The sequence below is a fragment of the Macrotis lagotis genome, chromosome X (assembly GCF_037893015.1).
Source record: "Macrotis lagotis isolate mMagLag1 chromosome X, bilby.v1.9.chrom.fasta, whole genome shotgun sequence".
Lineage (NCBI taxonomy): Eukaryota > Metazoa > Chordata > Mammalia > Peramelemorphia > Peramelidae > Macrotis > Macrotis lagotis.
This window is the reverse complement of record NC_133666.1, coordinates 80,222,806-80,250,430: the sequence shown is the minus strand read 5'-3', so window position 1 is coordinate 80,250,430 and position 27,625 is coordinate 80,222,806. Positions and strand designations below refer to the sequence as shown.

Below are 27,625 nucleotides of genomic sequence, written 5' to 3'. Positions count from 1 at the left end.
GCCACTGTAACCAAGATAAAAAGAAATGTAGTATACTGGGAAACATTTTTTACAACTAGTATTTCTGACAAAGGACTCATTTCTAAAATATACAGAGAACTGAGTCAAATTTTTTAAATCAACAAGCCATTCCCCAATTGACAAATGGTCAAAGGATATGTGGAGGCAATTTATAGATGAGGAAATCAAAGTGATCCATAGTCATATGAAAAATTGCTCTAAATCATTACTTATTAAAGAAATGCAAATTAAAGCATCTCTGAGGTACCACCTCATACCGCTCAAACTGAACAATATGACTAGAAAGGACAATGATCAATGTTGGAAGGGATGTGGGAAATCTGGGACACTATTACATTGTTAGTGGAACTTCGAACTCATCCAACCTTTCTGGATAGCAGTCTGTAACCATGCCCAAAGAGCAACAAAAATGTGCATACCCTTTGATCCAGCAATACCACTACTGGGTCTGTACCCTGAAGAGATGATGAAAAAGGGTAAAAACATCACTTGTACAAAAATATTCATAGCAGCCCTGTTTGTGGTGGCAAAGAATTGGAAATCAAGTAAATGTCTTTCAATTGGGGAATGGCTTAGCAAACTGTAGTATATGTATGTCATGAAACACTATTATTCTAATGGAAACTAGGAGGGATGGGAATTCAGGGAAGCCTGGAGGGATTTGCAGGAACTGATGCTGAGCAAGATGAGCAGAACCAGAAAAACATTGTATACCCTAACAGCAATATGGGGGTGATGATTATCCTTGATGGACATGCTCATTCCATCAGTGCAACAATCAGAGACAATTCAGGGCTGTCTGCAATGGAGAATACCCTCTGTATCCAGAGAAAGAATTGTGGAGTTTGAACAAAGACCTTTAATTTAGAAAAAAAAAACTAATATCTTATTATGTAATCTTACTACCTCTTATACTTTATTTTTCTTAAGGATATGATTTCTCTCTCACCACATTCAATTTGGATCAATGCAAACCATGGAAACAATGTAAAGACTGGCAAATTGCCTTCTGTGGGGAGTGGGGAGAGGGAAGCAAGATTAGGGGAAACAATTGTAAAACGCAAAATAAATAAAATCTTTAAAATGAAAATAAATACCCAACACCATATTAATGCATCAATAGATTCAGAAAAGCTTTTGCCAAAGTACTCATAAACTCTAAAAATCCTTCAAAGTATAATCATAGAAGGATCTTTTTTTAAATGACAAAATGTATGTTTTCTTTTTAAATAACAAATAATAGGGGCGGCTAGGTGGCGCAGTGGATAAAGTACTGGCCCTGGAGTACCTGTGTTCAAATCCGGTCTCAGACACTTAGTAATTACCTAGCTGTGAGGCCTTGGGCAAGCCACTTAATCCCATTTGCCTTGCCAAAAAAACCTAAAGAAAAGAAAAGAAATAAGACATATTCTTTTCAGAATAATATCTGTAGCCTAAGTATTATTTGCTCTTTAACATTTGATAGAATTCATCAGTCGATAGTTCTGGACCAAGGCTTGTTCTCCCTGACACACACCTTTGGCATATTTAGTTTTATTTTCCAAGTCTGGGGAGTTTATGGTGACTTTTTCATATTCTGTTAATATGAGTATACTATATTTTGCTAGGTGATCATTCTTTTTTCACTGTCTTGGTTTTTGCTAGTATAGTTCTGATAATTTAAAAAAATTTCTTCATTTGTGATTTCACCACAGGCCAGCACTTTAGTAATTTAGTAATAACAATTTGGCAGTAGTTTGAAATATAGATTGGAGAAGGGAACCATGGCAGCAGAGTCTAATTAGGAGTCTCCTGCAGTAGGCTCTGTGATGAGGGCCTGCACCAAAGGAATTGTGCTATGAATCAAGAGAAGGGATGCTATGAGAATGTAAACAATGCAAGAAGATGAAAATGACAAGCTCTGACAAATGATCTCTAATCACATCTCATAATATGGTATGTGACAAAGAAGGAAGAGCCCAGACTGGAAGCAGGATGGTGGTGCCCTCTACAGAAATAAGGAAATTTAGGAGAGGGAGTCGCTCTGGGGGAAAGAGGAAGCATTTAGCTTTAGGCCTGTTGAATCTGAGCTGCCTATATGCCATCCAAGAAAAGATGTGGGATCACACCTCAGGACAGAGTTGAGAGTTGGCTATGTCAAATTGCATATCACTGATTCAGATATGATAGCTTAAATCCAGAAGTAACTGAGATAGCAGAGGAGAGGGCTAGAGCAGGAGCCCAGAATCTCTAGGGAATATACAGTTGGGTTTGTTAGTCCCTTCTGAGATTGAACAAAGAAGTAGAAGAGCCACAAATACTGGTTGATCTTGCTTTGGGTCCTGATTCATTTCAGCCCAGTTCACAGATTTGCATCCTGGTGCTAGCTGGAGGTCTTTGCTTCCAACATGGACTCACCATGGCTAGCACAAAGGGCAAGGGTTTTAATGAAGACTGAGGCAAAGAGAAGCTCAGAACCACCTTTCAGGTCTCCCATCTTTTTCATCTTTGACTTTCAGTTATTCAGTTGAGGTTTCTGGTAGCTGAAAGGCATATGACACTCTCTTGCATTTCTCGAGTTTCTTTTACTCCAGGAACAAAGGCAACTTGAAATATGTGTCTATTTGTTATAAAATCAACTGATAAGTCTTTGCTAATTCTACTTTCACAAAGTTGCTCACATCCACAATTTTATCAACTCAGAAGTGTCCAGTTTCAGGCCTTCATCACCTCTTTCCTGAATTATAATGGTCTCCTAATTGTTTTTCCCCCTCAGCAGTCTATATTTCACATAGACATCAAAAATCACCTTGCTAAGGTGCAGAAGTGATCATGATACTCTCCTGCTCAGAAACCACCAATAGCTCCCTATTGACTTCAGGCTAATTTGAACTCCTTGACCTGATTTCAAAGTGGATAGAGCACTAGACCTGCAATCAGGAAGACCAGAGTTCAAATTTAGGTCTCAGATGCTTTTAAGCTGTGTGACTATGGGAAAATCATTTAATCATGTTTGTCTCACTTTCTTCTCCTGTAAAATGAGCCTGTCATGTGTATAAGTCGTGCGTCAAGTCTGGAAAGAACTACCTCTTTGTCTCTACCTTTTGAGATCTATTTTTTTTTTAAAATCCATTTTCTTCCCTTAAGGCTCAGCTCTTTCAAGTCTCATATCCTCCATGAAGTTTTTTTCTAAACAGGTCCCCCTCATTCTCCTTCCACACACCAGCTGAGAGGCATCTTCCCATGTATTTTGTTTTGTTGGGTTTTTTTTTTTTTAGGTTTTTTTCAAGGCAATGGGGTTAAGTGGCTTGCCCAAGGCCACACAGCTAGGTAATGATGAAGTGTCTGAGGTCTGATTTGAACTCAGATACTCCTGACTCCAGGGCCGGTGCACTGTTCACTGCGCCACCTAGCTACCCCTTCCCATGTATTTTGTCTGGGACTTTCTCTATATCACTCTGTCTCTCCTAATCTGTCTCTCTCTGACTCTGTGTCTGACTGTCTCTCTACCTCTGTCTCTCTCTGCCTGTTTCTGTCATTCTCTCCCCTCTTCTTTGTCCTGTGGACCCTCATGAACAAGCTTCCTGAGTTAGATTGCTTATGACCCTCAACCTTGCACTCAGCTGGCCTTCATACAATGCCGACTTCATCTCCTTCCGGCCTCTGCCATTCAAAGTCTTTCCAACTTGGCAGGACCCATCCTTGGCACAGGCTTCTAGAGCCCAGGGTCACCTCCACATCAATGCATGAATTAGGTGAATGTCTGAGCTTAATAAAACCTTAGTAATTAATTGATTGATCCCTTTGTTTTATAGAGGGAGAAACTGAGGTGAAGAGAGAAGTCCAGAATCCTGAAGTGAATTGTACAAAATAGAGACTTGTTCCAGGTCTCCAAGCTCCTGTTTCCCCACCTGGACTTCTTTCACTTGCACAATAGGAAGACCAGCGCCTAAGGGGAGCCTTTGATAATCTCCTTAAGGGCAGGGATTCTGTTGAAGGACTGGAATATAATAATAGATATGGTCATCAGGTTCAACTCCCTCATTTTAGGAAGAAGGAAACTCAGAAGTGGCTTTCCTAATTGAAAAGGACCATAGAGGCCACTAGTCCGACCCCTCATTTTACAGAGGAGGGAATTGAAGCTCAGGAAGATGATTTGTTTATGGTCATATAGGTAGGAGAGTCAAAATTCAAACTCGGATCCTCTACTCAGTCATTGTACAATGCTGGGGGGAGGGAGGGAGGGGAATAAGTATAAACGCTTCCTGTGTACCGGTTACTATGCTAAGCACTTCATGGAATATTATCTCATTTGATCCTCACAACAATTCTACCAGGTATGTCCACTCCTCTCTCTACTGTGCTGGGTGACCTTGGACAAGGCTAAGCAGTCAATCCTCAGGCACCGGAAAGACAAAGACAAAAATGAAGCAGTTCCTGCTCAGAGGAAGCTTATACTCTACTGGGAGCCACAATATATGCCTATGCAAGTATATGCACATACACATAGGAAACAAATGTATTAATATAGAATAATGGGAATGGGGATCAGGGAAGACTTCATATAGGAGTGATCATCTAAAAGAAACTAAGGATTTTTAGAATGGGAGGTGAGGAGGAGTACATTCCAGACATGGATGGGAAGGAGGGTCAGTGAGAGCAGTAGTATGAAACAAGGCTTTTCTGTTGTGATAGTTTGGTCCTTTGAATTATATCTGACTCTCCATGACCCCATTTTGAGATTTTTCTTGGCAGAGATACTGGAGCTGTTTGTCATTGCCTTCTACAACAGACAAGGTGAAGTGAATGATCTAGAGTCACAAAACTAGTAAGTGTTTGTGGTCAAATCTGAATTCAGATCTTCCTGACTCCAGTCCTAGTTCTCTATCCACTGCAGCACCACCTAGTCACCCTTAAAACAGGGATGGGGAATATCAGGCCCCACCCCATTAGGCCCATGAAATCATTTGATCTAGTGCTTACAAATCAAACAGATGGGACTTGGAATTCAATAAATGTAGGAGTTTTTTTAGGGGAGAATTAATTAAATGTTTGACCAATAAAGCAGGCTAATTTTTAAGTTTTGACCCTTGGCATAAAAAAGGTTCTCCCACCGCTGCCTTAAAACAAGGCTAGGTTGATTATTTTGAGTTATCCTGATACAGGCTGAATTATAACATAGATCAACTGGATAGTCTAGTGGACTGAGTACAAGATTGAGAATCAATAATATTTGTCCTTCATTCTCAAAGAAGACCATGACATCAGGGAAGTGATGACATGACAAGTACATGAACTGATTTGAGTGAGGGAGGCTGTGCCAAGTCAACAGCCTCGCTTTCTCCTCCAGAACCATCTGGGTCCAGTGGCCAGATATGAATCAGGATGACTGGAGATGGTCCTGGATACAAGGTAATCATAGTAAAGTGACTTGCCCAAAGTCACACATCTAGTGAGTATCAAGTGTCTGAGACTGAATTTGAACTCCTATCCTTCTGACTCTAAAGCCAGTGCTCCATCCACTGGGCCATATGACCTTAGACAAGTCTCTTTGCTTCCTCTGTTTCCCCCTCTATAAATGCTGGAATCACTGGCCCTGAGATCTCTTCCAGTTCTAGATCTAGGTTCCATGTGTGTCAATGGGTGAGTCCCTTCATCTCCCTAAGCCTCAACTTCCCTCTATAAAATGAGATGATTAGACTAGAGCAAGGGTTTTCAACTTTTTTTGTTATGGACCCCATTTGGTAAGCTGAGGAAGACTGTGAACTCTTCAGAATAATATTTTAAATGCATAAAATAAAGGCATAAGATTACAAAGGAAATCTGAGGTCTGTAGACAAGTTTCTGGAGGTTAGTGAACTTAAGGAAAAAAACACTATTTTTTCACTTACCTGTGGTCCCTTTGATTAGAAGGGTTCAGAGTTATCTTCCAACTTTTAGGTCTTTGACCCTGTGGCTCATTTCCTTAACCTATCAATACCAAGTACCATGTGTGTGACCTTGTGACCTAGGGCAAGTCACTTCTAGGGGGCAGCAAAGGACAGTGGAAAAACATTAGATATAAGGCCAGAGGAAGTTTGGCTCTACTTACTGGTTGTGAAATGAGACTAAGTTCCTCCATCTCTCAGAGTCTCAGTGAGATAAGGGAATTGGTGCTGATTATCTTTCAGCCCTAAATCTGTAAGGTTAATTATCTCTCCACCTCATTTTCTTCCTCTGCAAATAAGAGTGTGGCTTATATCCTCTTTAAGGACCCTCAAATTTGCTCTAGTGACCTCCCAGAGCTGTTGGAAGGGCTAAATGGGATCATAGATTTGGAAACATTAAACTTTATACATGAGAATGCTGATGTTGAAGCCAGGAAGCTACAAGTTCAAATCCTACCACTTATTAACTGTGTGATCCTGTCTGTCTTTTAATCTCTCTGGGTCTCAGTTTTCCTTTCAAGAAAATGGACATAATGATTTCTAAGGTCTGTTCTGGCTCTGCTCTAGCTCCATGAATTCTAAAGTAAGCCAGGAAACCCATGAATGGAAAGACCTTGAGAGGCCACCAGGTAGCTGCTCCACCCTCTGCTTTGCTTTGGCAACCTGGAGAATGAGTTCAACCACTCCCACTCCTGGGAGGAAAAGCCCCTTTGGCTTCTCCCCTCCCTGCCTCCCCCCAAAATGAACCAGAGCATAAGCAGGGGCCCCTCCCAAGACCCATTCCCGGTGTCTTCCCAGGAATAATGTTCCCAGCCACCCAGGGTGGGCCCCTTGAGTTCCTGGCAGGTTGGAACAACTTCATGTGTTGCAAAGACATCTTCCAGGTCTGGGAGGATTGCAAAATGCAGCTCCAGGTGATTTGGGGGAGAAATGGGAATAAACTCTGGGATGGGAATATGGTTCTTTATGGAAATTTTATTTTGAGGCTCACCCTCTTTGCAGAGCTGAGGGACTATGGGTGTGGGACAGTACATATATCATTAAACTTAGTCGATGTATTAGTTGGATTTGATGAAGTTGCTTTTTTCTTTTAATTCTTTATTACAAAGAATGGCTTGCTGGGTAGAAGTAAAACTTGCTGTTAGTAGTAATTCAGCAACATGCACAAAAAAATACCTTTCCTTCCTTTGACTGAAAGTCACCTGAGGATTCTTGGGCAAATCACAGTATTTGGGGGGAGATTATTTTGCTTATCTGCCAAATGTGAACATTGTCCTGGATCCTGAAAGCTGGACATCTCTACCTCTGGACTAGAGAACATTCTCACTTATGGGAAACTGAAAAGAGGATGTGCAAATGGGGATATTGGGAGTGTGATTAACAATTAAATCAATAATGCTTTGTTCTCCAAACAAAGATCAGATGTCTACCTGACTGGGAGGTTGATTGGGATTCTCTCTGAAGTCTGGCTGTCCAACTCTCTGCAATCCAAAGGATTTGGGGTACAGTTTCTCCCCCTGGGGAGATAGCACCATACAGTGGTCCCAGAATTCTTAGGATCTAGGTTCTGATCCTGACTCTTACATGTGTGACATTTGGTCAATTATTTAACCACCATGGAACTCTCCTTGTCAGTAAACTACGGTAGTTTGTCCTCTGATGTCCCTTCCATTTCTGAGCTAGGATCCTATCTTTTTTAAGGTTCTAATAACCTACCACTCAAGAGCCTTGGGCACTAGGGAAAGAATGGAAGATTTTGAGCTCAAATACTTGTGTTCAAATTTTACTCTGACACTATGTGATCCTGGGTTGATCATCAACTTTTCTGTGGGCCTGTGAAATTGTCAATTGAGAATACCAGTGTATTAACTACTTGATCTCCAAGGGTTATCAGGAGACAGAGATTTGTAGAAACCAAAGCCCTATAGAAATGAATTATTATTTTTCAACTTAATCAACCTTTTCTTTTCACTACAAAGTAATAGGATTCAGAGCCTCCGGCTCTGGCCATGTTTGCATGCCAATAGCAAACTGGGCCCAAACCCAAAAAGTTCCTGTGGCTCATTTACAAGGCCAGCTTTGCAGCTGCAGCCTGGAAACCTTAGGAAGGCTGGTAGCAAAGCAGGGTTCATCAGAAATGTGAGGGCTTGGTGCCCCAAGCTCTAGTGCAGCCTGGGGGTGGGGTGGAGGGTGAACCTTGTTTCCTAGGAATAGTGACCTCAACATGGCCGAGGGCAGGTCTCTGTTCTTTGAGAGGGCTGTTCTCTGTTTTTCTGCAGGGCTGGGCCCAACTCTACCATAGTCTTTTCTCCTTGCAGAGTTCTTTTTTTTGGGTGGCTGCAGCAACAGCACTGCAAGGTTGGCAGCTTAAATTGTGCTCAAAAGATGGACACAGGACAAGGATGAATGAAGAACAAAGATATTGCTTTTATTTCATGTTTTATTCTTTTTTCTTTCCTTAAACAACACAATATTCACTATGCTATTTAAGCAGGGTTTCCAAGATATATCTCAGGTGCAAGCTCAGTATGGTGGCTAGAATAAATGATCCGAAGCCCAGAAGCCCTGGGTTCGAATTCCTGAGCTGTCCTTCCCTTCCATTTGCTGTGTGACCCTGTGTCAATTATTTCCCCTCCACTCCCCACCATACACACATATACACACTCCCCAAATATACACACTGTCATTTTTCCCATTTGTCAAATGGGGCAATAACCCCTGTCCACTTCCCAATTCTAATATAAGATCCAGTGAGACAGTTTGGACAAGCCTTTGGTGAACCCGAAGCTTTAATCATGAGAATGAAATTTCGAAAGTCAAACTCTGGAAAATGTACCAATTGTTAGGTTCCTTGAGTATTCCTCAAGAAGTTAGTTATAATACCCTTAACAACAACACGAGAAAACTGGGAAATGTTAGAGAACCATGTGAACACCATCACTCCCTCCCCTTCTCCCCATCCTTGGCACAGTCTTCTGTCACAAGTCTGTTAGGAGCAGGCTTGGAAAGACTGAGACTTCCGGCTGGTAATTAACTTCTTTGGTAATTGACACCATGCAATAGAGCAGGAGGTGGGGGGAGGGGCGGGAAGTAGTGGATTGTAGCAGCTTTAGCTTTCTTTCTATTACCCCATCAATTTGTTTTGAATACTGCCATACAATGAACCTTTTCCCCCACCCCCTTGTAGACATCATGGGTGCAGGGATCCTGGCAGTGGCCAAGCAACCTGGCCACTTGCCCCAGATCTCCCCATTACTTCATTCTGAGACCAGGATCTGGTGAATATCAATTGGCTGGTACTCCTCCATGGGCTGAGTTGGGGGGAAGTACAGCTTTGGGGGTTCCACTGGGCTAACAGATCCCGAGTCGCTGTGACCTGTGGCCGGGTTACCCACACCGGCCTGGGACTCTGAGATTTTCTTCTTTAGTAGCTTTCTTTCCTTGGCCCGGCGATTCTGAAACCAGATTTTCACCTGCAACACACAATGCTTCTGGCTTTAGAGTGGATCGGATGACAGAGCTAAAGGTAGAAGGGAACTGGAACCCATTTCAGCCATATCCACCCCTCCCCTCACATTTCACAGAAGATGAAACTCGAACCTTTCAAGGGAGGCAGCTGGTCTGAAAGTCCCTCAGGTGTGACAGGGAGGACTCAAAACCCAATCCTACCTTTGCAAAGATAGGCCTTGGTCCACCTGTTCCTTCAAGCCTTTTGCCCAGGTGTTTGCAAACCTGATACAGTGAATAAACCTACTAGAGGATGAGAAAGTAGGTCTCATCCTTGCCCCAAAACACATAACCCTAGCAACCATAGGACTTGACTCCAAAATAACCATATCATCTTTCACTTATTGTAATTCAACACCCCCCCCCTACTCTCCCCCATCCCCCAACTTTCTCTATTTTTAAACAGGAATTGACCCCTCTGGAAAACTGGATACCCAGAAAGGTGGTTGGGTAGGTCTCCTACCAACCCCCACCTCAAAAAGGGGGATTTCCTTTTGTTTTTTGCCAATTAATAGCGTTAAGTGACTTGCCCAAGGTCACATAGCTAAGTGTCAAGTATATGAGGACAAATTTGAACTCAGTTCCTCCTGACTCCAGGGTTGGGCTCTCTTCAATGCACCACCTAACTGCCCCTTAAAAATGAATTTCTTAATAGAGATGAGTAATCAAAAAATATTCAAAGACTCCTGGCCACTAGGCCAATCTATGGACCTGGAGTCAGGGACATCTGAGTTCTTACCTCTGCTTCTCAATAGCTGTTTCACCCTAAAAATATCATTCAATTTCTCTAAGCCTCAGCTTGGGTGTGGTTGGTCTAATGGTCTTTTTACAAGATGTACCATAAGGACAGACAAGAGAGAAGGAGCTTCAAATGGCAGGATTCAAACTGGTTATCAAAAGAATGCCCAGATAGTTAAGGGCAAGGGAGCAATGAAACATGATCACTAGAGATCTCTGTCTGAGCAGAGGCAGAGGACTGGACTGAATTGACCTTGAAAAGAATCCTGGGATTTGGGGGTGAATTTACTAAGTTAATTTATATGACATTGCTTTGCATCCCTAGTGGCTGGCACGCAATAGGATCATACATCAATGTATACCATGGAAACAATGTAAAGACTGGCAAATTGCTTTCTCTGGGGGGTGAGAGGAGGGAAGCAAGATTAGGGGGAAAATTGTAAAATTCAAAATAAATTAATTAATTAAAAAAAGAAGTCATCATGTCCAACCCCCTTATTTTTTACTGCAAGAAACTGAGGCCCAAATCTTGCCAGTGTTCACATAACTAGGCCCAATTTGAACCTATATCTTCCTGACTTCATGTCTAATATTTTCTCTACTGCATTGCTTTAAGTATCTTTCTAGGAATAATGGCTTAATAATTGCATATTGAATGAATGAACAACTAACTTCAAAACTCAGTTGTAGTCAAAGTACCTGCCATTGGCATAATTTCAAAGAACCATTGGATGTGGATTTGGAAGGACCCCAGGAATATGGAATGTCAAAGCTGGGATGACCTTTAGAACAGAGGATGTCAAAGTTGGAAGGAATCTTGGAACAGGGAATGTCACACTCATTTCTAAAATATAGACAACTGAGTCAAATTTATAAAAAAATAAGTCATTCTCTGATTGATAAATGATCAAAGAATATGAATACACAATTCTCAGACAAAGAAATCAAAGCTATCTATAGTCATATGAAAATTTGCTCTAAATCATTATTAGAGAAATGCAAATTAAAGCATCTCTGAGGTATAATTTAATACCTCTTAGATTGGCCAATATGACTTGAAAGGATAATGATCAATGTTGGAGGGGATGTGGGAAATCTGGAACACTAATGTATTGTTGGGGGAGTTATGAACTGATCCAACCTTTCTGGAGAGCAATTTGGAATTATGTCCAAAGGGTAATAAAAATGTGCATACCCTTTGATCCAACAATACCACTACTGAGTCTGTATCCTGAAAAGATCATGAAAAAGGGTAAAAATCCTATATGTACAAAAATATTCATAGCAGCTCTTTTTGTAGTGGCAAAGAATTGGAAATCAAGGGGATGTCCAATTGAGGAATGGCTGAACAAATTGTGGTATATGTATATGATGAAACACTATTGTTCTTAGAAATCATGAGGGACACGCATTTTTCCAAATTCCAAATTGCTCTCCAGAAAGGTTGGATCAGTTCACAACTCCCCCAACAATGCATTACTGTTACAGATTTCCCACAGAGCTGGGAGGACCTTTAGAACAGAGGATGTCAAAGCTGGAAGGGACCATAGAACAGGGAATGTCAGAGCTGGGAAGGGTCTTAGGACATGAAATGTAGGTATTTTAGAGATTAGGGCAGGAGATGTCAGAGTCAAATAGATGTCAGAGATCATCTAGTTTAACCCCTTTACAGGTTTGGTCATCTTTACTTCAGAGATCACTATGTTCATTACCTCTACACTGGTTCAATGAGCTATTGTGATTAAAGTCCAAATTATTCCCTAGTTACCAGTCTCTCTGCATACAGCCAGGCTGGTCCTCAAAACATCAGCCTCATAATTCATTACCAGGCCCATCTGCAAAAGCTGCTAGGGCACAGTGCTTGAAGTTGACTCCAAGTCTCAAAGACTTGGTGACAATTTTCTGCCCTGAAGGACAGACATAGAATTATACTGAATTTAAATTGCCCATATTGACTGGTTGTAAGAACCCAAGTGAGAGGATTTCAAACTGGAAAGAATATTGCTTAGTCCAAACCCTTTAATTTACAGAGCAGAGAACTGAGGTTCAGAGAGAAGTCACACGCCCAAGATCATACAGTCTGTAAGCAGTAGAGTCAGGATTTAAACCCATTCTCTTTATCACCATATTCAGGGCTCTTGCCACCACATCCAGTTGTCCCTCTTCTAAAGCTCCTGTTGACTTGAGCTGTATTAACCCTGAAGATTAAAAAGATTCAAGAGACATAATCTCTTGGTAATTTAATCATCATATCAATAGCAGGTTGTTAATAAAAGGATGGCCATTTGTCCATCTCTCTTAGACTAAAGACAATCATGGTAGTAGGCTCATAGTTTCTTTGACCTTGGAAGAGTAGGTGTTTCTGTGGTTAGCCAATCAACTCTGATTGGTTAACACAGTGGGAGGTGGGCTGTATTAAAATGAGGGTCTTGAGGTACCAATAATTAGTTAGCAAATACAAGAGGGAAATATTGATTTTTCACACTCCCTTGGGTTTCCAGCTCAATGCTGGAACCCAAGGGACTAGTCAAGAGACCAGTCATCTCAGCAGAATCCTACATTATATGCCATTTTTACCATTTGAATTCCACTTGGAAAGCTGGCTTGACAACAAACCAGCTAATGAAATGAATGGGACAAATCTAGACCAGCAGTTCTAGGGAAATGCAAATGAGTTTGCTTGTTGGATTCTCATCATCCATATCTAGAGCCTGCTTAGAGGTGTGGGTCACCCCTTCTTCAGCCTGAAGAAACGAATACACAGAAACAACATGATACTCTGGAGTACCTGTCTCTCTGAAAGGCCTAACTGGCCTGCTAGTTCTGTCTTCTTCCGAATACTGATGTATCTATTACAGTGGAATTCCTTCTCCAGCTCCAGTCTCTGATGCTCCGAATAAACCACTCGGTACTTTTCCTTGGTCCTGGTCTTTCCTGCTTAAAGACAAAGGCAATTTGTATAGTGCTGTGCCATTTCCTTAGGGAGTTTGCAATTAAACAGCTGTTTTCTAACTTCAGAACACACCCTACACTCTCCCACCTCAGGGCCTTTGCCCAAGAGATTTCTTCTTTTCACCAGTTGAATTTCCACCCATTTGATTCAATTTAATAGATTTTAGTGTCTACCATGTATAAGATACTTTATTTGGTGCTGAGGAGAGAGAACAAAGATGTTAGTTCCTGCCTGCTAGAACCTTCCATTCTGTCAGAACCTTTAAAGTCCAACTTCATTACCATTTCCTTTAGGATGCCCTCCCAGATCCTTCCCCTTTTCCCTGAGTAAGAACCTTCTCATTCAGAAATCACTTAGCATTTTTTTTGAAAGGCAATGGGGTTAAGTGACTTGCAGAAGGTCACACAGCTAATTATTAAGTGTCTCAGGTCCTCCTGTCTCCAGGACTGTTGCTCTATCCACTGTACCACCTAGCTGCCCCCCTTTAGCATTTTCAGTGCCCTATATGGAGATCCAAGAACTAAAGGAGTTACATTTCAGAGTTCATGTGCATGGCAGACATAAAGGGGCTTTGGAGTTAGGAGGTTAAGATTTCAGTTTTGTTTCAGCTACTTACTAGCTTTATGAACTTGGACAAGTCACTGAATTTATTTGAACCTCAATTTCTTCAGTTGCAAAACAGGTAATGTAATTAGAGGGGAAAAATTTGGATTTGGAGTCAGGAGAGACCTTGTTTTGTTTGAATTTTGCCTCTGACACTGAATATGGACATATGCACTCGACCTCTTGATTTTCTTCTCAAAACTCTAAAAATTGTAAACTATATGAAGGCCAACTTTTTCATTTCCCTCTCTGTACTGCAGTGGCTGGAAAACATCTCCCTTTTCATATGGCCATTTAAATCTGCAAATAGCCCTTATTTTGATACAACTACCATTCCCAAATTCCAGCTGAGGAAATGGAAAGTCAGAGACTGTTAAATGACTTGCTCAGGGTCACATGGCTAGTGAATAATATGTGAGACAGGATTTGAACTTGAATCTTCCTGACTCCAAGTTCAGGTCAGGTACAAAACTTACACCATGCATTGCCTCCTTCACAGGGTTTGAGTTAGGAACTGTGGAAAAAGCATTTGGTTTGTTATTGTCTGTATCTTATCTCCCTCCTATCTTCTAAGGCTGAGACTTGGGCTGGGGTCTTCGCTCAACCTCACGTGTCCCCAACTCAGAGCACAGGTTATACAAACAGTAGGTGCTTAATCCATGCTTGTTCAACAAAGGACTGACTCCATGGAATCTTTTGGACCAAGAATAAACCATTTTCTCCCTGCCAATTTCCTTTTCAAACATAGAACAGGACCCTGAAATGTGTCTGTTTTGTTCTCCCAGGTTCACCATGTGGTGCTCTAGGGACTGTGTATAGGGTCAGGGAATGATCTGGCACTGTCAAACCAACAACAGGTGGGACTTGAAATTCAATAAATCTAGGAGCTTTTCAGGGATGAATTAATAAATAGAGCAGGCTAATTTTTAAATCTTGGCCTTTGGCAGAAAAAGATTGCCCACTCCTGGTGTACAGGGACATGGATTTGGATGCAGAAGTGTGCTGAATGACCTTGCAATCTTTCATTTTACGGACAGAGACCCACAGAAGATCAGTGAATCGTCCAAGGTCACAAAGCACAGTACGTGCCATAACCACCCCACCACTAGGTAGTGACCCCTTGCTCTGCTCTCTAGGACCAGGTAAGTCAAGATTTGTTCTTCCTGTATAGGACACCCCTACAGAAATTTTAATGAGGACTTGGCCACAGATACACTCTGGGTGAAGCCTGGTCAAAAAACCACTAAAAGGAAGGAGAATTGATTTCATCAACATGTGGGGGGGGGGGGATGGAGAAGGAGGGAAGGGGGGAGAAAAAACTAAGTTTTTTTGGGGGGGGTTAGGTTTTTTTTATAAGGCAAATGGGGTTAAGTGGCTTGCCCAAGGCCACACAGCTAGGTAATTATTAAGTGTCTGAGACTGGATTTGAACCCAGGTACTCCTGACTCCAAGACCAGTGCTTTATCCACTATGCCACCTAGCTGCCCCAGAACAAAGTTTGTTAAGGGATCTTTGGCTTATTGACAGGTTTGCATCTCTACTCTGCAGATGGGGAAACTGAGGCCCAGGGAAAATAGGTCACTATTTGATAATGATGGTGTTTGTCCTTCATTCTTGAAGAAGACCATGACATCATTGAGGTGATGCCAAGACACACACATGAGTTGGATTTGAGGAGGGGGAGTGGGGGCTGTGCTAAATCACCAGTTCCACTTTCTCCTCCAGAGCCATCTGGGTTCAATGATCAGATATGAATCAGGATAGCCCAAGAAGGCCCCAAATTAGAGACAATCAGGGTTAAGTGACTTGTCCAAGATAACACAGCCAGATGTCAACTCAGGTCCTCCAAATTCTAGGGTCCAGCACTGTATCATCTATTGGACCTAGAGTCAGAAGGACTATTGGAATCTTGCTTTGTTGTTCCTTTGCAGTTACTATTTGGGTAGTTGTCTTGAGCAACTCTCTTCCGCCATTCTGAACTTCAGCTTCCTTATCAGAAAAAGAAGGTTCATTTTTACATTAATTTTACAATCATTTACAATGATTATTTGCAATGATCTGCATTCTTCTTTACTGTCTAATTCTTAGGTGAAGCACACTTGCAGCAGTGGATATAAAAGTTCTTCCCCAGCATCTAAGGAGAAGCTATAATTTGGGTGTCTCTGCTCTAGAATAAACCACATCTCTCTGGTTAGGACATATTTCTTTTTAAATATTTTCATGTAGGAGGTTTTTGACCTTCTCTGAATTGACTTGAGGCAATGATTAAATGACTCAGAATTTTAAGAATTATGACAAGCCTGGGAGATAGGAGTAAAAGCATTATAAAGCCCCATCCTACAAACGAGGAAAATGAGTGACTTGCTGGAGGACAGGTAACTTGCAAAAATGTTAGAGAACGAGGATAAGGACCTGGGTTTTTTTTTTTGGTTTTTTTTTTTGGAGTCAGGGAGATCCAGATTCACTTTCATCTCTTTAAACTCACAGTAAATCACTAAGTAGTTCCAGGTCACCCCAAGAAGGAAAAGAGTAGGACAGCTCTGTAGGAGAGGATGTCTCCTTGGGGGGAGCTTTCCTTTACTTCGGAGATCACTAGTCCTGTCTCTCTCTCTCTCTCTCTCTCTCTCTCTCTCTCTCTCTCTCTCTCTCTCTCTCTCTCTCTCTGCTGGTGAAAAGTTGGTGTAGTTCTCTAGACTAGGTCACCTCACTTCCAAGGAGCCCCAGGGGCTAACTGAGACCAAGGTATGAGTGGATTTGTGTGTATGTGTATGGGGGGGGTTGGGGAGGGTGGAGAGGGGGCCGGGAGCAGCACCTTCTAGCCAAACATTTCCTTTGCCTCACAATAGGGAACTAATTGTCCTTCCCCTATGAATGGCCTCCCTGAGGACAGATACCTTTTCCTCCTTTCCTTTAGTCTTCTCCAAAGGCAATTAGGCCATTTCCCTCTCTCTTGACCCCTGGAGTGTGTGTGTTTGGGGGGGGGGAGGGGGGTAGTAAGGGCAGTCCAACTCCTACCCCCTAGCCCCTCCCTTCAGCTTTTTGTTAATGGGATTCTTCAGATCTTTCAGGTCCTTTTTGATGTAACTGGTTTGGGGGACAAACTGTAAGGACAAAGGCCTCTTTCAAGTGAGTCCCTGACCTCCATTGAGGTGTTAAGATGGAGGCATGCCTAACAGCCCAGAAGGCCAAACCCTTTGTCCATTGGGGAGCACAAACAATGGATGGGGAATTTACAAGCCCTAAACAAATGTCCCCATGCCCTTTTTATGTCCAGGAACAGGAAAGCAGAGGAAGAGGAGTCCACAAGGATGTTTCTGGGGTTTGTCATTTTCTTTTGTTAAGTGACACAATTTCCCCAAGAGCCTCAAGGTCTTTTTTTGCTTAAAAATTGGGGAACTGGTCTCTTAGAGTTGGAGTAATGAAAAAACAAGGATGCTTACTTTCAGCATCCATGAAGATCTCTTGGAAAGCCCAAGTGTGTGTGTGTGTGTGTGTGTGTGTGTGTGTGTGTGTGTGTATGTGTATGTGTGTATGTGTGTGTGTAAATAGTTTACAAGGTGAAAATGAATATCGCAGATAAAAATGAAACTTTAAATCTGATTTCTTTTTTGGAATTTAATCTCTTGACTTCTAAGCCAGGTGAGATAATGGTACCTGTAAGTATCTGCCTCACCACAGGGTTGTTGTGAGCCTCAAAAGACCTGAAGCATACAAAGCAAGATTGCGAATTTTAAAGCAATGTATATAAGTCATCACTTTATTATTATCATCATATTACTATTATTTTAATGCAGATTTGCTCAAGATTATGCAGTAAGTGAGGATGGTAGCTGGATTTGAACCCAAATCCCCTGAGTCCAGTTCATTCCACTGCATATGCTGCTGCTGGAGAATTGAAACTTCTGCTTAGACAAAATGGGTGCTAAACCCGTTCCCAATCCAATGTTGGCTCTTTATTTAAGGCATTTAAGGCATGATTATAAACTCCATCTTTCTCCTACTGCTTGGCAGACTCATATCATTTAGAACTGGAAAAGATAATACTTCTAAGTTGATATTCATTGTCTTCAAGTACTCAAGGCTCCCTCAATGTGGATATTCCCTCACTCTCCTCCCCCTTTCCCACCTGCACAGGATCACAAAAGAGAGAGCTCTAAGGGACCTCAGAGCCAAGCCCCTAATTTCACAGAAGATGAAACTGAGGCACAAAATGGGAGAGGGATTTTGTCCAAGGTCATTCACTCGAGTTGGAGTTCCAATAAATATTTAATAGATGATCAACCAAAGGCATTTATAAAGAGCCTGCTAATGCAAAGCATTTTCTTAGAGCCTAGGGAAAGGTGATGGTGCAAGAAATGATACTATTCCTCTTTCCTGAGAATTAACAATTAGTTTTCCTTTCCAAATTGCTATGGCCAAAGACATTTCTCACCTGAGGGGCTGGTGGTCGGTTCTTCAATGACAGACACACCAATCACCTCCAGGCCAGTTCAAATTCCAGTTCGCCCTCCCTCTATCCTTCCCTCGTGGGACCAAAGGAACCCTGGGCCACAACTCACCAAAGAAGACTGAGAAGATAGTCACTGATGTTCAATCACCAGGAAATAGAATCTGTCTGTCAGTCTGTCTGTCTACCTGTCTACATTTATGCACTCCCCTACCCCCTCCCTTTCATTCTCTTCTACCCCCTGCCTCTCAATAAGAGTAAACATATCCAGGTTTCCAGCCCCAGGGAAGGCTTCAGCTCTACTCTTCCCTCCCCACCCCAACCTCCAGCAGCTTCTTTGGAAGATAATAAAGACTAGAGCAGGCAGTGAGAACACTCACTCTTTCCGGCTGGGCAATATAAGCCCCCAAGACAGGAGGGACCCCGGCCTAGCCAGAGCCAGGCTGCATATCAAAGGCTGGGGAAGTGTTAAAAGGGTCTGTTGCCCCAATCTGACAGATAAGGTCTCAGAACTCGAAACAAAGTGGGAAAAAAACCAGACCACAGGACTAAGTTGACAAAGGGGAAGGAATTGCCATCCATGTCTCCCCTGAATGGTTCTAAAGGTGGTAGAGAGAGCCTCTAGGTCAATCTCCTGATCCCTTCCTGGCTCAACACCCATGCCCACCTATTCTGACATCTGTTGGTATTTTCCTTTAGCATTCGAGTCATCTTCTCCAAAGAATAGAATTCCCAAGAATTAAGCGAGTGGCTCCCAGCTGCCTATTCCAAGTTAATCTGGGAACCATGCCTCAGAGCTCAGGGCAGATGTGCTTAACAGCTGTTCTAGACCCTCTGGTATAGCCCTGGTATAAGGTCACAGCTCTGGATGGGGATGCCCCATATTCTCTCCACCATCAACCCCCTGCTCTCATCCTGAAATCCTAATGAGGTGTTTCTGGAATGCTAAAAGGCCAAGGGGAATTCCCATTGCTGAAGAAGAGATGGTCTCCAGAATGCCTTTAGTGTAGAGGAGACTCATACACTGTCAGAGTGGGAAGGGTCCTTGGAGACCTAGCCCCTCTCCTTCATTTCACAAATGAAAGAACTAAGGCCCAGGGAAAGGAAGAGACTTGCCCAAGGTCATACATCTAAGTGGCAATCAAGACTTGGACCCAAGTCACAGAATATACAGCTGGGGAAGACATTAGAGATGGCCAATTCTAAATTCATCATTTAACAGAGCAATAAATTAAGGCCTAGGAAAGGGAAGTGGTCTGCCTCAAGTCAAAGTCTATCTTGCACCCATCCACTCCACCATCTGCTTCCTATGGCACCTGGGAGGGCAGAATCCATAGCATCTCTCAGCAAATATTTCTGGATGAGTTATTATTTTCTATCCCCCCTCAATGATGTCCTGTCAGTTGTCTCTAGGGAGCATCAGATATCTTAGGGTGATCTTTTTTTCATCATTCTGCCAAAAAATTCAGCCCAACCCAATGGCTTCTAGTTCTCAAGGCTGCCTGCCTAAAAGGCTGACTAAATGATACTTACTTAGGGATGTGCTCAATAAAAGAGCATATTATGATGGAGAGACTGAATTTGGAATCTCTAAGGTCCTTCCCTTCCCTAAAGCACTACCATTCTATCTTCTGAAGTCCCTCCTGGTTCTGATACTGTATGTTCTAAGGTCCTTCCAATTGTCTTGTTTCATGGGTCTGAGTGTCTGACTTCCAGGATATGTTCATTTGGAAGCACTGGAGACAGTGAAGTGGTTGACTCATTTGATTAAATGGCAGAAAACCTGAGTTCCAGTCCTGCCTCAGATAACCATAGCTGTTCGACTCTGAGCAAACTCACTTAACCTATCTCAGCCTTAGTTTTCTTATTAGCAGTAGCAACACTACCTTCCAAGGTTACTGGAAAGTTCAAGCAAGATAACATAGATAAATTACTTCGCAAATTTTAATGCATTCTATATGACCTCTAATTTTTTTCATGGCCTTAAGGGCTTAAAAAAATTGCTCTCCATGGGCTCTGGTCAGCTCCATTGGATATCAAGGACCTAAACTTCCTTGTCCCTCAAAATGAGGATGGATATGGGGGGCAGGCAGGAAGAAGCATCAGTTGCTGCAAATGGATGGCAAAGAACTGGTGGTTGTACCTGTGTTATACTAGAGGGAACGTCCTTAGGATGGGCATCTTCCCCCTTTTAGGGTTTAGCTGAAGTCTCAGGGACAGAGGGCCATTGGTCCTCAGGTGTAGTGAGTGGAGAGGAGCCAGCTGATGCTGGTTATATTCATTTACATGCTGCAGTCTCAGAAGCCCTGACATTCTGCTTTGAGTCTCTGCCTTTCATCCTCTTCCTTGATTTAAGGATCCAGGAAGGTTTCAATAAACCATCTACTAATTTTCATCTACAGACTGAGAACTACTGCAGGGAAGAGAGACATTCAACCTGAGTGATTTCCTTTTGGAAACCTATTAAATTAAGTTGATCCCGGCTTAGTGATAGGACTCAGAACCTGAAGGGACCTTGGAGATCAAGAGAATCTAATGATTCCCAGTGGTTTTTGTTCTACAAACTCTTTTTAACAACAAAATGTGTGATTTAATTAAATTTAATATCCTACTAATAATATTCCTCAATTAAAGAATTTTTAGAGCAAACCCTTAGGCAAAAGCGTTTGCAAACCACTAAATAGGAACCACTGATCCAGTCCAATCTCCTTGTTTAAATTTTTAATCTTATTTTTATTGATCTTGTGTTTTTAGCTTCTCATCATTCCCAAATATATCCCTTCATCCTGTCATATTCAGTGAGCCATCCCTTATGACCAAGGTTTAAAAAAATATAGAGAAGAAAAGCAATTTAGTCACCTCACTCCCTTCTAATAGTATATGTAAGGTGACACACCCAAATTTCCCTCACCTCTGCATTTTCTCAACTGTTCTCCAAGACCAAGCTTGTAAGTTTGCACTTCCAGCCTAGGTGAGATAAGGAGACCCAGCCCCAAACTGAAATCAATAAATCAGAGTAACAAAGTGTTGGATGAGGTCCCAGAGAAGGAAGGGCATAGGAAATGAGGTCATTTTCAGGATGAGGGAAATGAAGGTTAAAAGAAGGAAAGGGACTTGACTAAGGTCACACAGAACTAAGTGACTAAGTAATTCTAGGATTCAAACACAGATCTTCTGACTCAAAAATCAGTGTTCCTTCCATATACATAGAGTTGGAATATGTAAATACCACCAAATATCCTTTGAACTCAACAAAATCAAAAGAGGTCCATTCAATATGCCCTTTTCTTCCTATATTCTTTCTCACAGGGATCTCACTGAACACTTTGTTCCTCTAATTTATAATTTCAGACTGGGGCTGGGTTGCCCTAACTCACACAGGCCAGAAGTGTAGTGACCACTTATAAGTCCTGGTTATTCTGGTTGCTACCTGGGCCAGTTTACCCCAATTCAGGAAGCCTCCCATCCCTCTTGCCCTGCCAGTGGCTCGCCCTATTGGTGGTGGACTAAGTGGACTTTAGTGTGGATTCCCACAGCTCCAAACTCCTAAGTTCAAGAAATTCACCAGCCTCAGCACCCCAGTAGTAGAATTTATATTATTTACACTAGAATTTGTGGGGATAAGTGATTCTAGTATTTAAGAAACTGCTCTTCAGTCAACTTTGTCTACCAATGCAGATTGTGATTTTATGTCCTGCCTTTTCAAAAGTTATGCTAGTGGACTGCACCCTGGGAGGACTGGGCATGCTGGGAGGGCCTATGTCATCCAAATACCATCCTAGTAAAGCATGCAAAAATTCCATTATGGGCTAGACTGAGGGATTTCTGAGACAAAACAATTTTCAGATGCTATCCCTTCCCTTAAGTTACAGAGGAGTGCCAATCTGGAGTATTTAAGTACGATGAAAGTGTGGCAGGATGATTATCACCAAGGAAGAGTGGGATTGGAGGTGGACCAGATGTATAGCAAGAACAAAAGGCAGTAGATGGAGATTCCATGAATTACCACCCCTCAAATGGGAAAAGAAGTTGCCTTGCTGAGAGGGTCTGTTATGGAGGATTTACATGAATGAGAATCACACAGAATGTGAAAGATCACCAGAAGAATCTAAATCTAGAGTTGGCAGGGATCTCAGGGGCTATTGATAACAATGCCCTCATTGGACAGAGGGGGAAACTAAAGCCCAGAGGAAGGGAAATGACTTGCCCAAGGTCACACAGCTAGTGTTAGAGAAAGGATGTGGACCCTCTTCACTGACAGAGAAAGGACCTGCACTATTGTGTTTCGATTAATTATTACATATTTGGGTGTCCTTTCCTCCTCCCCCCTTGCTAAATTATAAGCTTTCTCAGGGTAAGGACCATGCCTTAATTTTCTCTGCATGCTACCCCTCCCTCTACAAGTCCATTACATATGGTAAGCACTAAAGAAATAAGAATAGCAAGCACTAAAGAAATAATACCTATAAAAATGAATATTGGTGACCCTACAAATATTGGGGAACTATACAAAAAGCTATATATAATGTTTAATATCAGCCAAAACCCTTTGGAAAGGTGTGAGTAGAATTGTAGCACATTGCACATGTTTTCTTTTCATGTATAGATGGGTAGGGCTGATTTTTTCCTCTTCTTTTTCTTTATCTCATCTTTAAAAAAAATATATGACATGACTCTGGAAAGAGGAAATAATGGAGAAAACTAGAATGATTTAAAAAACAAAAGATATGAATAAAACTCATTTTTGAAATAGATATTTAGGGTTTTTTTTTTAAGGGGGATGGTATGGGAGGAAACTTGGTACAGGAGAAAGAGGACTTGATTTGAGCTCCTAAGTTCAAATCTTGGTTGTGTTGTTTATGGGACCTTGGATAAGTTCCTCTTCTTTGGCCCTCAGTTTCTTTCTCAATAAATGAGGGGTGAAATTAGAGAAACTCTGAAGTAATTTTCAGTGAGGAATCCTGTAATCCTCTGTTCTCTCTTCTGGACCAGGGGTTCTCATCAGTCAAAAGATTTAGATGTCTTGAAAAAAGCATGCCAGTGTTAGATGGGACATAGAATGTCATAGCAGGAAGTGCCTTTAGAACATGGAAATGTGGAATGTTGGAGCTGGAAAGGAAATTTAACTTTGAATATCAGGAGAACAGAAGAGAATTGGAAAGAAGCTTAGAATATAAAACCTATTTTTCTGGAGCTAGGAAGGGTATTAAAACAAAAATCCTAGCACCTTGGAGCAGAAAGGAATCTTGGAAACGGGCTAGTACAATCCACAGATTTTACAGAGGGAACTGAGGCCTAGACCTTAAGGCAGGTAAGGCCTATCTTAGGATCATACCTCTAGAATGTAGGAAGTGCTACAACTGCAGAACTCAGCTCTTCCAACTGTGCCTTAACATTTTATTTTAATGGAGGAAGTCAAGGCCTAAAATAGAAAATTACTTCCCCAAGGTCACCCAGTTAATAAACGGGAGGAGGTGGGCCTACAGAATTCACCTTTTATACCTTCTAAAATGGTTTGATGCTTCATGATGACTGTGAACAAGCTTGGCCCAGAGAAGAGTTGACAAAATTACTTCTGGGGTTGGGGAGGGATGTAAAACCTACCAAAAAGAAATATGGGACTAAGGAGAACTTTAGTTTAGTGGAGGAGAAACAGAGATAGAAAGAAAAGGGATATTAGACAAAAGGCAGCAAACCCCAATAACTAAGTTGCTCCAAAAAACAATTCTGTTTAGGAAATGGGAAAGGGGATGCTTCCAGAATTTTCCCATAATGCTTAATATGATTGTTAAAAAAAGAAGGCTAAGTTCTACAGTAACACCTAGGACTCTCCACTGGGACTTGTCTGCTTCCCCACAGCCTCTCAGCTCCCCTTCTCACATAGTATTTTGGGTAAACCAACTCTAAATCATGTTAAAGTCATGAATTTGAGACCATATCTCTCTCCCACACATAGGTACTCCATTTAAGTAAACGTTGTCTGCCATGGTAACAACTGTTGAACAGGATCCCAGGAAAAACAGATATAAGAGCATCTCCCCCCCCCCCCATTAGCCATCTAGTGAGGGAGATATTTTTTAAGCAAAGGAGTTTAGGGTAATGCTGAGGTCCTCCCATCTCTAGTATTCTCTGTTCTAAAGAATTTCCCCAGCTCTAAGGTCCTTCCAAGCTTTGATATTCCCATGAATTATAGGCATTGGTTATTAACATATCTATTCTTCTAAATCAGGGGTTTCTGATCTGGGGTTCAGGTACCCCAGGGGTCCATGGAAGGATTCGAAGAAGTCTGTGAACTTGAACAGGAAAAAAAATCCTTGATTTTCAGTCAACTCTAACTGAAATTCAGCATCTCCTTAAATAATAATTTAAAAAAAACCAAACGATTATGGAAATATGTCTACCAGAGGGGGAAGGAGGAGCAGAAAGGGCTGACAGGAACTTTATAACAAAAAATTAAGAACTCCAGTTCTAGAGGGGCAGATCTCAGAGAACTTCAGCTTCTAGATAAATCAAAATCAGTCTAAGAGACACATCCTATCCATTGTATTCAGTTTTAGGAAAACAGAAAACCCATTAAGGGCAAAAAGTGAACATCCCACTCCATCTACCTAGGGGAAAGGTGGGGGAAGGTTCCTGTGCTTACCTGAAACATGAAGTGTTTTGCTCATCCAAGGATAAGGACCTCCTATGCTGGGGGGGTTGGAGGTGGGCTCTGTGAATTCCATGTTCTCAGGAGAGAGGACCCCGCTGGGCCCAGGATGGACCAGGTTGCTGTAGTCAGTAGCTCCATATGGGGCTGGAGTTGGGGCCAGGGCCAAGACCTGGGCCAGGGTCTGGACTGGGGAGGGCTCCACCACAGAACTGGAGGGTCCCTCCCCATAGGTGGTCCAATCTTCCCTTGGGGGAGCATAGGAGGACCCCCATGGCCCAAGCCACTGACTATGGCCATCCAGGTTAGCCATAGGAGAATAGCTCAAACTGTGTGAATAGGCAGGGGCAGGGCTGAAGGCCTGGGCTGGCAGGTGGCCACTACCCCTGCCTGCACTGCCCCCACTGCTGCCCATGCTGGTACCTATGGTGTTACTGCCCAGGCTGGTGGCCCTCTGGGCTCCTGGATGCATCTTGCCCTTCTTCTCCACAAGATAGTTTCTGTATATGGTGGCTTGAGGAATAGAGAGGTTCTTCCTACACCATCCTGGAGCCTCTTTGTGACCCAGCTTCCCCAATAGCTAGAAATATAGTGAGCTGCCCCCTAGCTCTGGAGGTTGTCACCAACCTTCAAGTGCCTCCTTTGCCCAACATGACCAAGTAGTCTCTGTCTCTAGAGGCCTGGGAGCAAGGCTAACGGTGCGTTCCCATCTGGCCTGAAGGCTAGGCCACTTTGGGCCTCACCCCCCCATTTGCATTCAAATGAAGGGCAGGCCCACCCAGGCATCCCCACCTTGCAATAACTTTCAGTGTATCCCAACCTTCTCTCCTCCCCCTGAGCCCCTGAGCCCCTGAGCAAGGCTTGAGGGGCGGGGCCTGCTTCTGGCCTCTGACCCACTTCCTTCAAGCACAGAGATGACCCTTCTTTAGCTTTCTAGCCAGTTCAATTAAAGAATCAGCAAATGTCCTGTCTGTGAAAAAACATCAGAGCCTAGAAAGAACCTTAGAATAGAGACTGTCAGAGTTGGAAAGGACTTTAGAACTCAGAGGGTACTTAGAACAGGGAATGGCAGATTTGGGAAGGACCTTGGGTCAGGGAAGGTCAGAACTGGGAAGGACCTTAGAACAGGGAATGGCAGAGCTGGGAAGGACTTTAGAACACAGAATAGTAGGACTGGGAGGGAACTTAGAACATGAAGGAACTTAGGTCAGGCAAAGGCAGAACTGAAAGGGACCTTGAAACACAATGTTAGAGACAAAGAAGTCTTAGAACTTAGAAGGTTAGCACAGGGAGCAATTTTAGAACCTGTAAGGTTAGAACTCCTAGAAACTTTAGAAGAGTGGTTTTCAAAGTTTAGTCCAGGGATTTCCTGAGGCACTTTCAGGGGACCCTCAATGTCAACACTGTTTTCATAATTAAACACCAAGATGCTTTAAAGTCATTTATGTTCAATATTGATAACTATAATTCACATAAATAAAAGTTCTCAGGGGAGGATACTCAATTTTTTTAAGTTCAAAAAATGGGAGAGCTAGCACTGTTAAATTTAAGTATTTCAGTGCTAGAAGAGACTCATTTACATTTACATTTACTACAGTCCCTTAGTTTTATAGAAAAGGAAAATGCATGTGAGAGCAAGTGTAATCAGCCCTGGGTCACACAGTGAAACAGTGTTCAAGTCGAGATATATACACTGATCTCCTGGCCCATAGGCCAAGGCTCTTTCCATAAGCATGAGTTTTCTTCTCTCCAACTCCAGTCACCCCTTAGGCCAACCCCCACCTCCAGCTGCAGAGAGTCCTGCCTCCTCCCATCCCTCCACTGCCCACTTTCTCACCCACCCGGTCCGGCATCTGCCTCTTTTCTGCCAGTTGGTTCTTGGCTCAGAGTCCCACAACTCAAAGGGAACCCCTCCAGAATCTCCCAGGGACCAAAGAGTACCCTCAAACCAGACCTCTGGAGCAAGCCCAGTCAAACATTATTTGGTCTTCCATGAAGATCTCAGGGTTCTCCCCTAGGGCATTAGGGATCTGGCAAATCAGCTACAGACGACTCTCAGGGCCATTCCAGCAGGTTCTGCCCTCTCCTGAGCTTGCTTTAAGAGGAAGGAGGTATGCAAGGGGTTGGGAGGGTAGAAATGCCTTTGCCCAGCTGCTACAAGTCCAAAGTCATATTTCCTTTCCTTTGCAGGCCCTCAGCTGCTCTTTGCAGCCCCCCAGCACTGATTCCTCACCAACTTGAGGGCAACAGGCAGTGGGAGGGGATGGACCCAGGTGGGCTTGGGCCAATGCGTTTGTACTTAAGCTCAAAGGGCTCCAGAGAAATAAGACTTAGATTATGTCCCACAAATATTAGGCTGTTTACTAAGGTTTGCAACAGAAGACTTGGCTGATCAATGCCTTGAGGGCTTTACCCTAAAGCAGTCAGCCCTACCACCCCCCATCATTTATTGAGGCTTCTCTCTCTGCTTGGGATGCCATTCCCCTCCCCTCCCTGGCCCCCTCCCACCCCGCCTCAAGCCCCACCCCCTCCCTGACCTCCAACAGTGAGGGCTAAGGTATTTTATATCCTGGCCCAAAGCCCATTTCCCTTCTTGTAGACCCCTCCTCCCGGCAGAAGGTATCTGACCACCCTTCCTCAAATGGTTCTCAGAGAGAAGCCACAGTTACAGCTTTTGTTGTTCTTGTCTTGGACCTTGCAGAGCATCTAGTTCACCAACCCAGGAAGCCCCAGCTGCACATGGTCACAGTCTCTGCTGGAACTCTGGGAGGTCAGCATCTTCTGGGACCCACCATTTTTAT

General features: G+C 42.8%; 1 protein-coding gene across 1 annotated transcript; it reads right to left on the bottom strand.

The window, feature by feature from the left end:
* Positions 1–9,184: 9,184 nt before the first annotated feature.
* Positions 9,185–25,296, bottom strand: CDX4 (caudal type homeobox 4). The gene is made up of 3 exons (XM_074200220.1): positions 24,819–25,296; positions 12,961–13,106; positions 9,185–9,400 (listed from the first exon to the last, which is right to left on the bottom strand). The coding sequence occupies exons 1-3, from the start codon at positions 25,294–25,296 to the stop codon at positions 9,185–9,187; spliced, it is 840 nt and encodes a 279-aa protein (XP_074056321.1).
* Between the last annotated feature and the right edge of the window lie 2,329 nt (positions 25,297–27,625).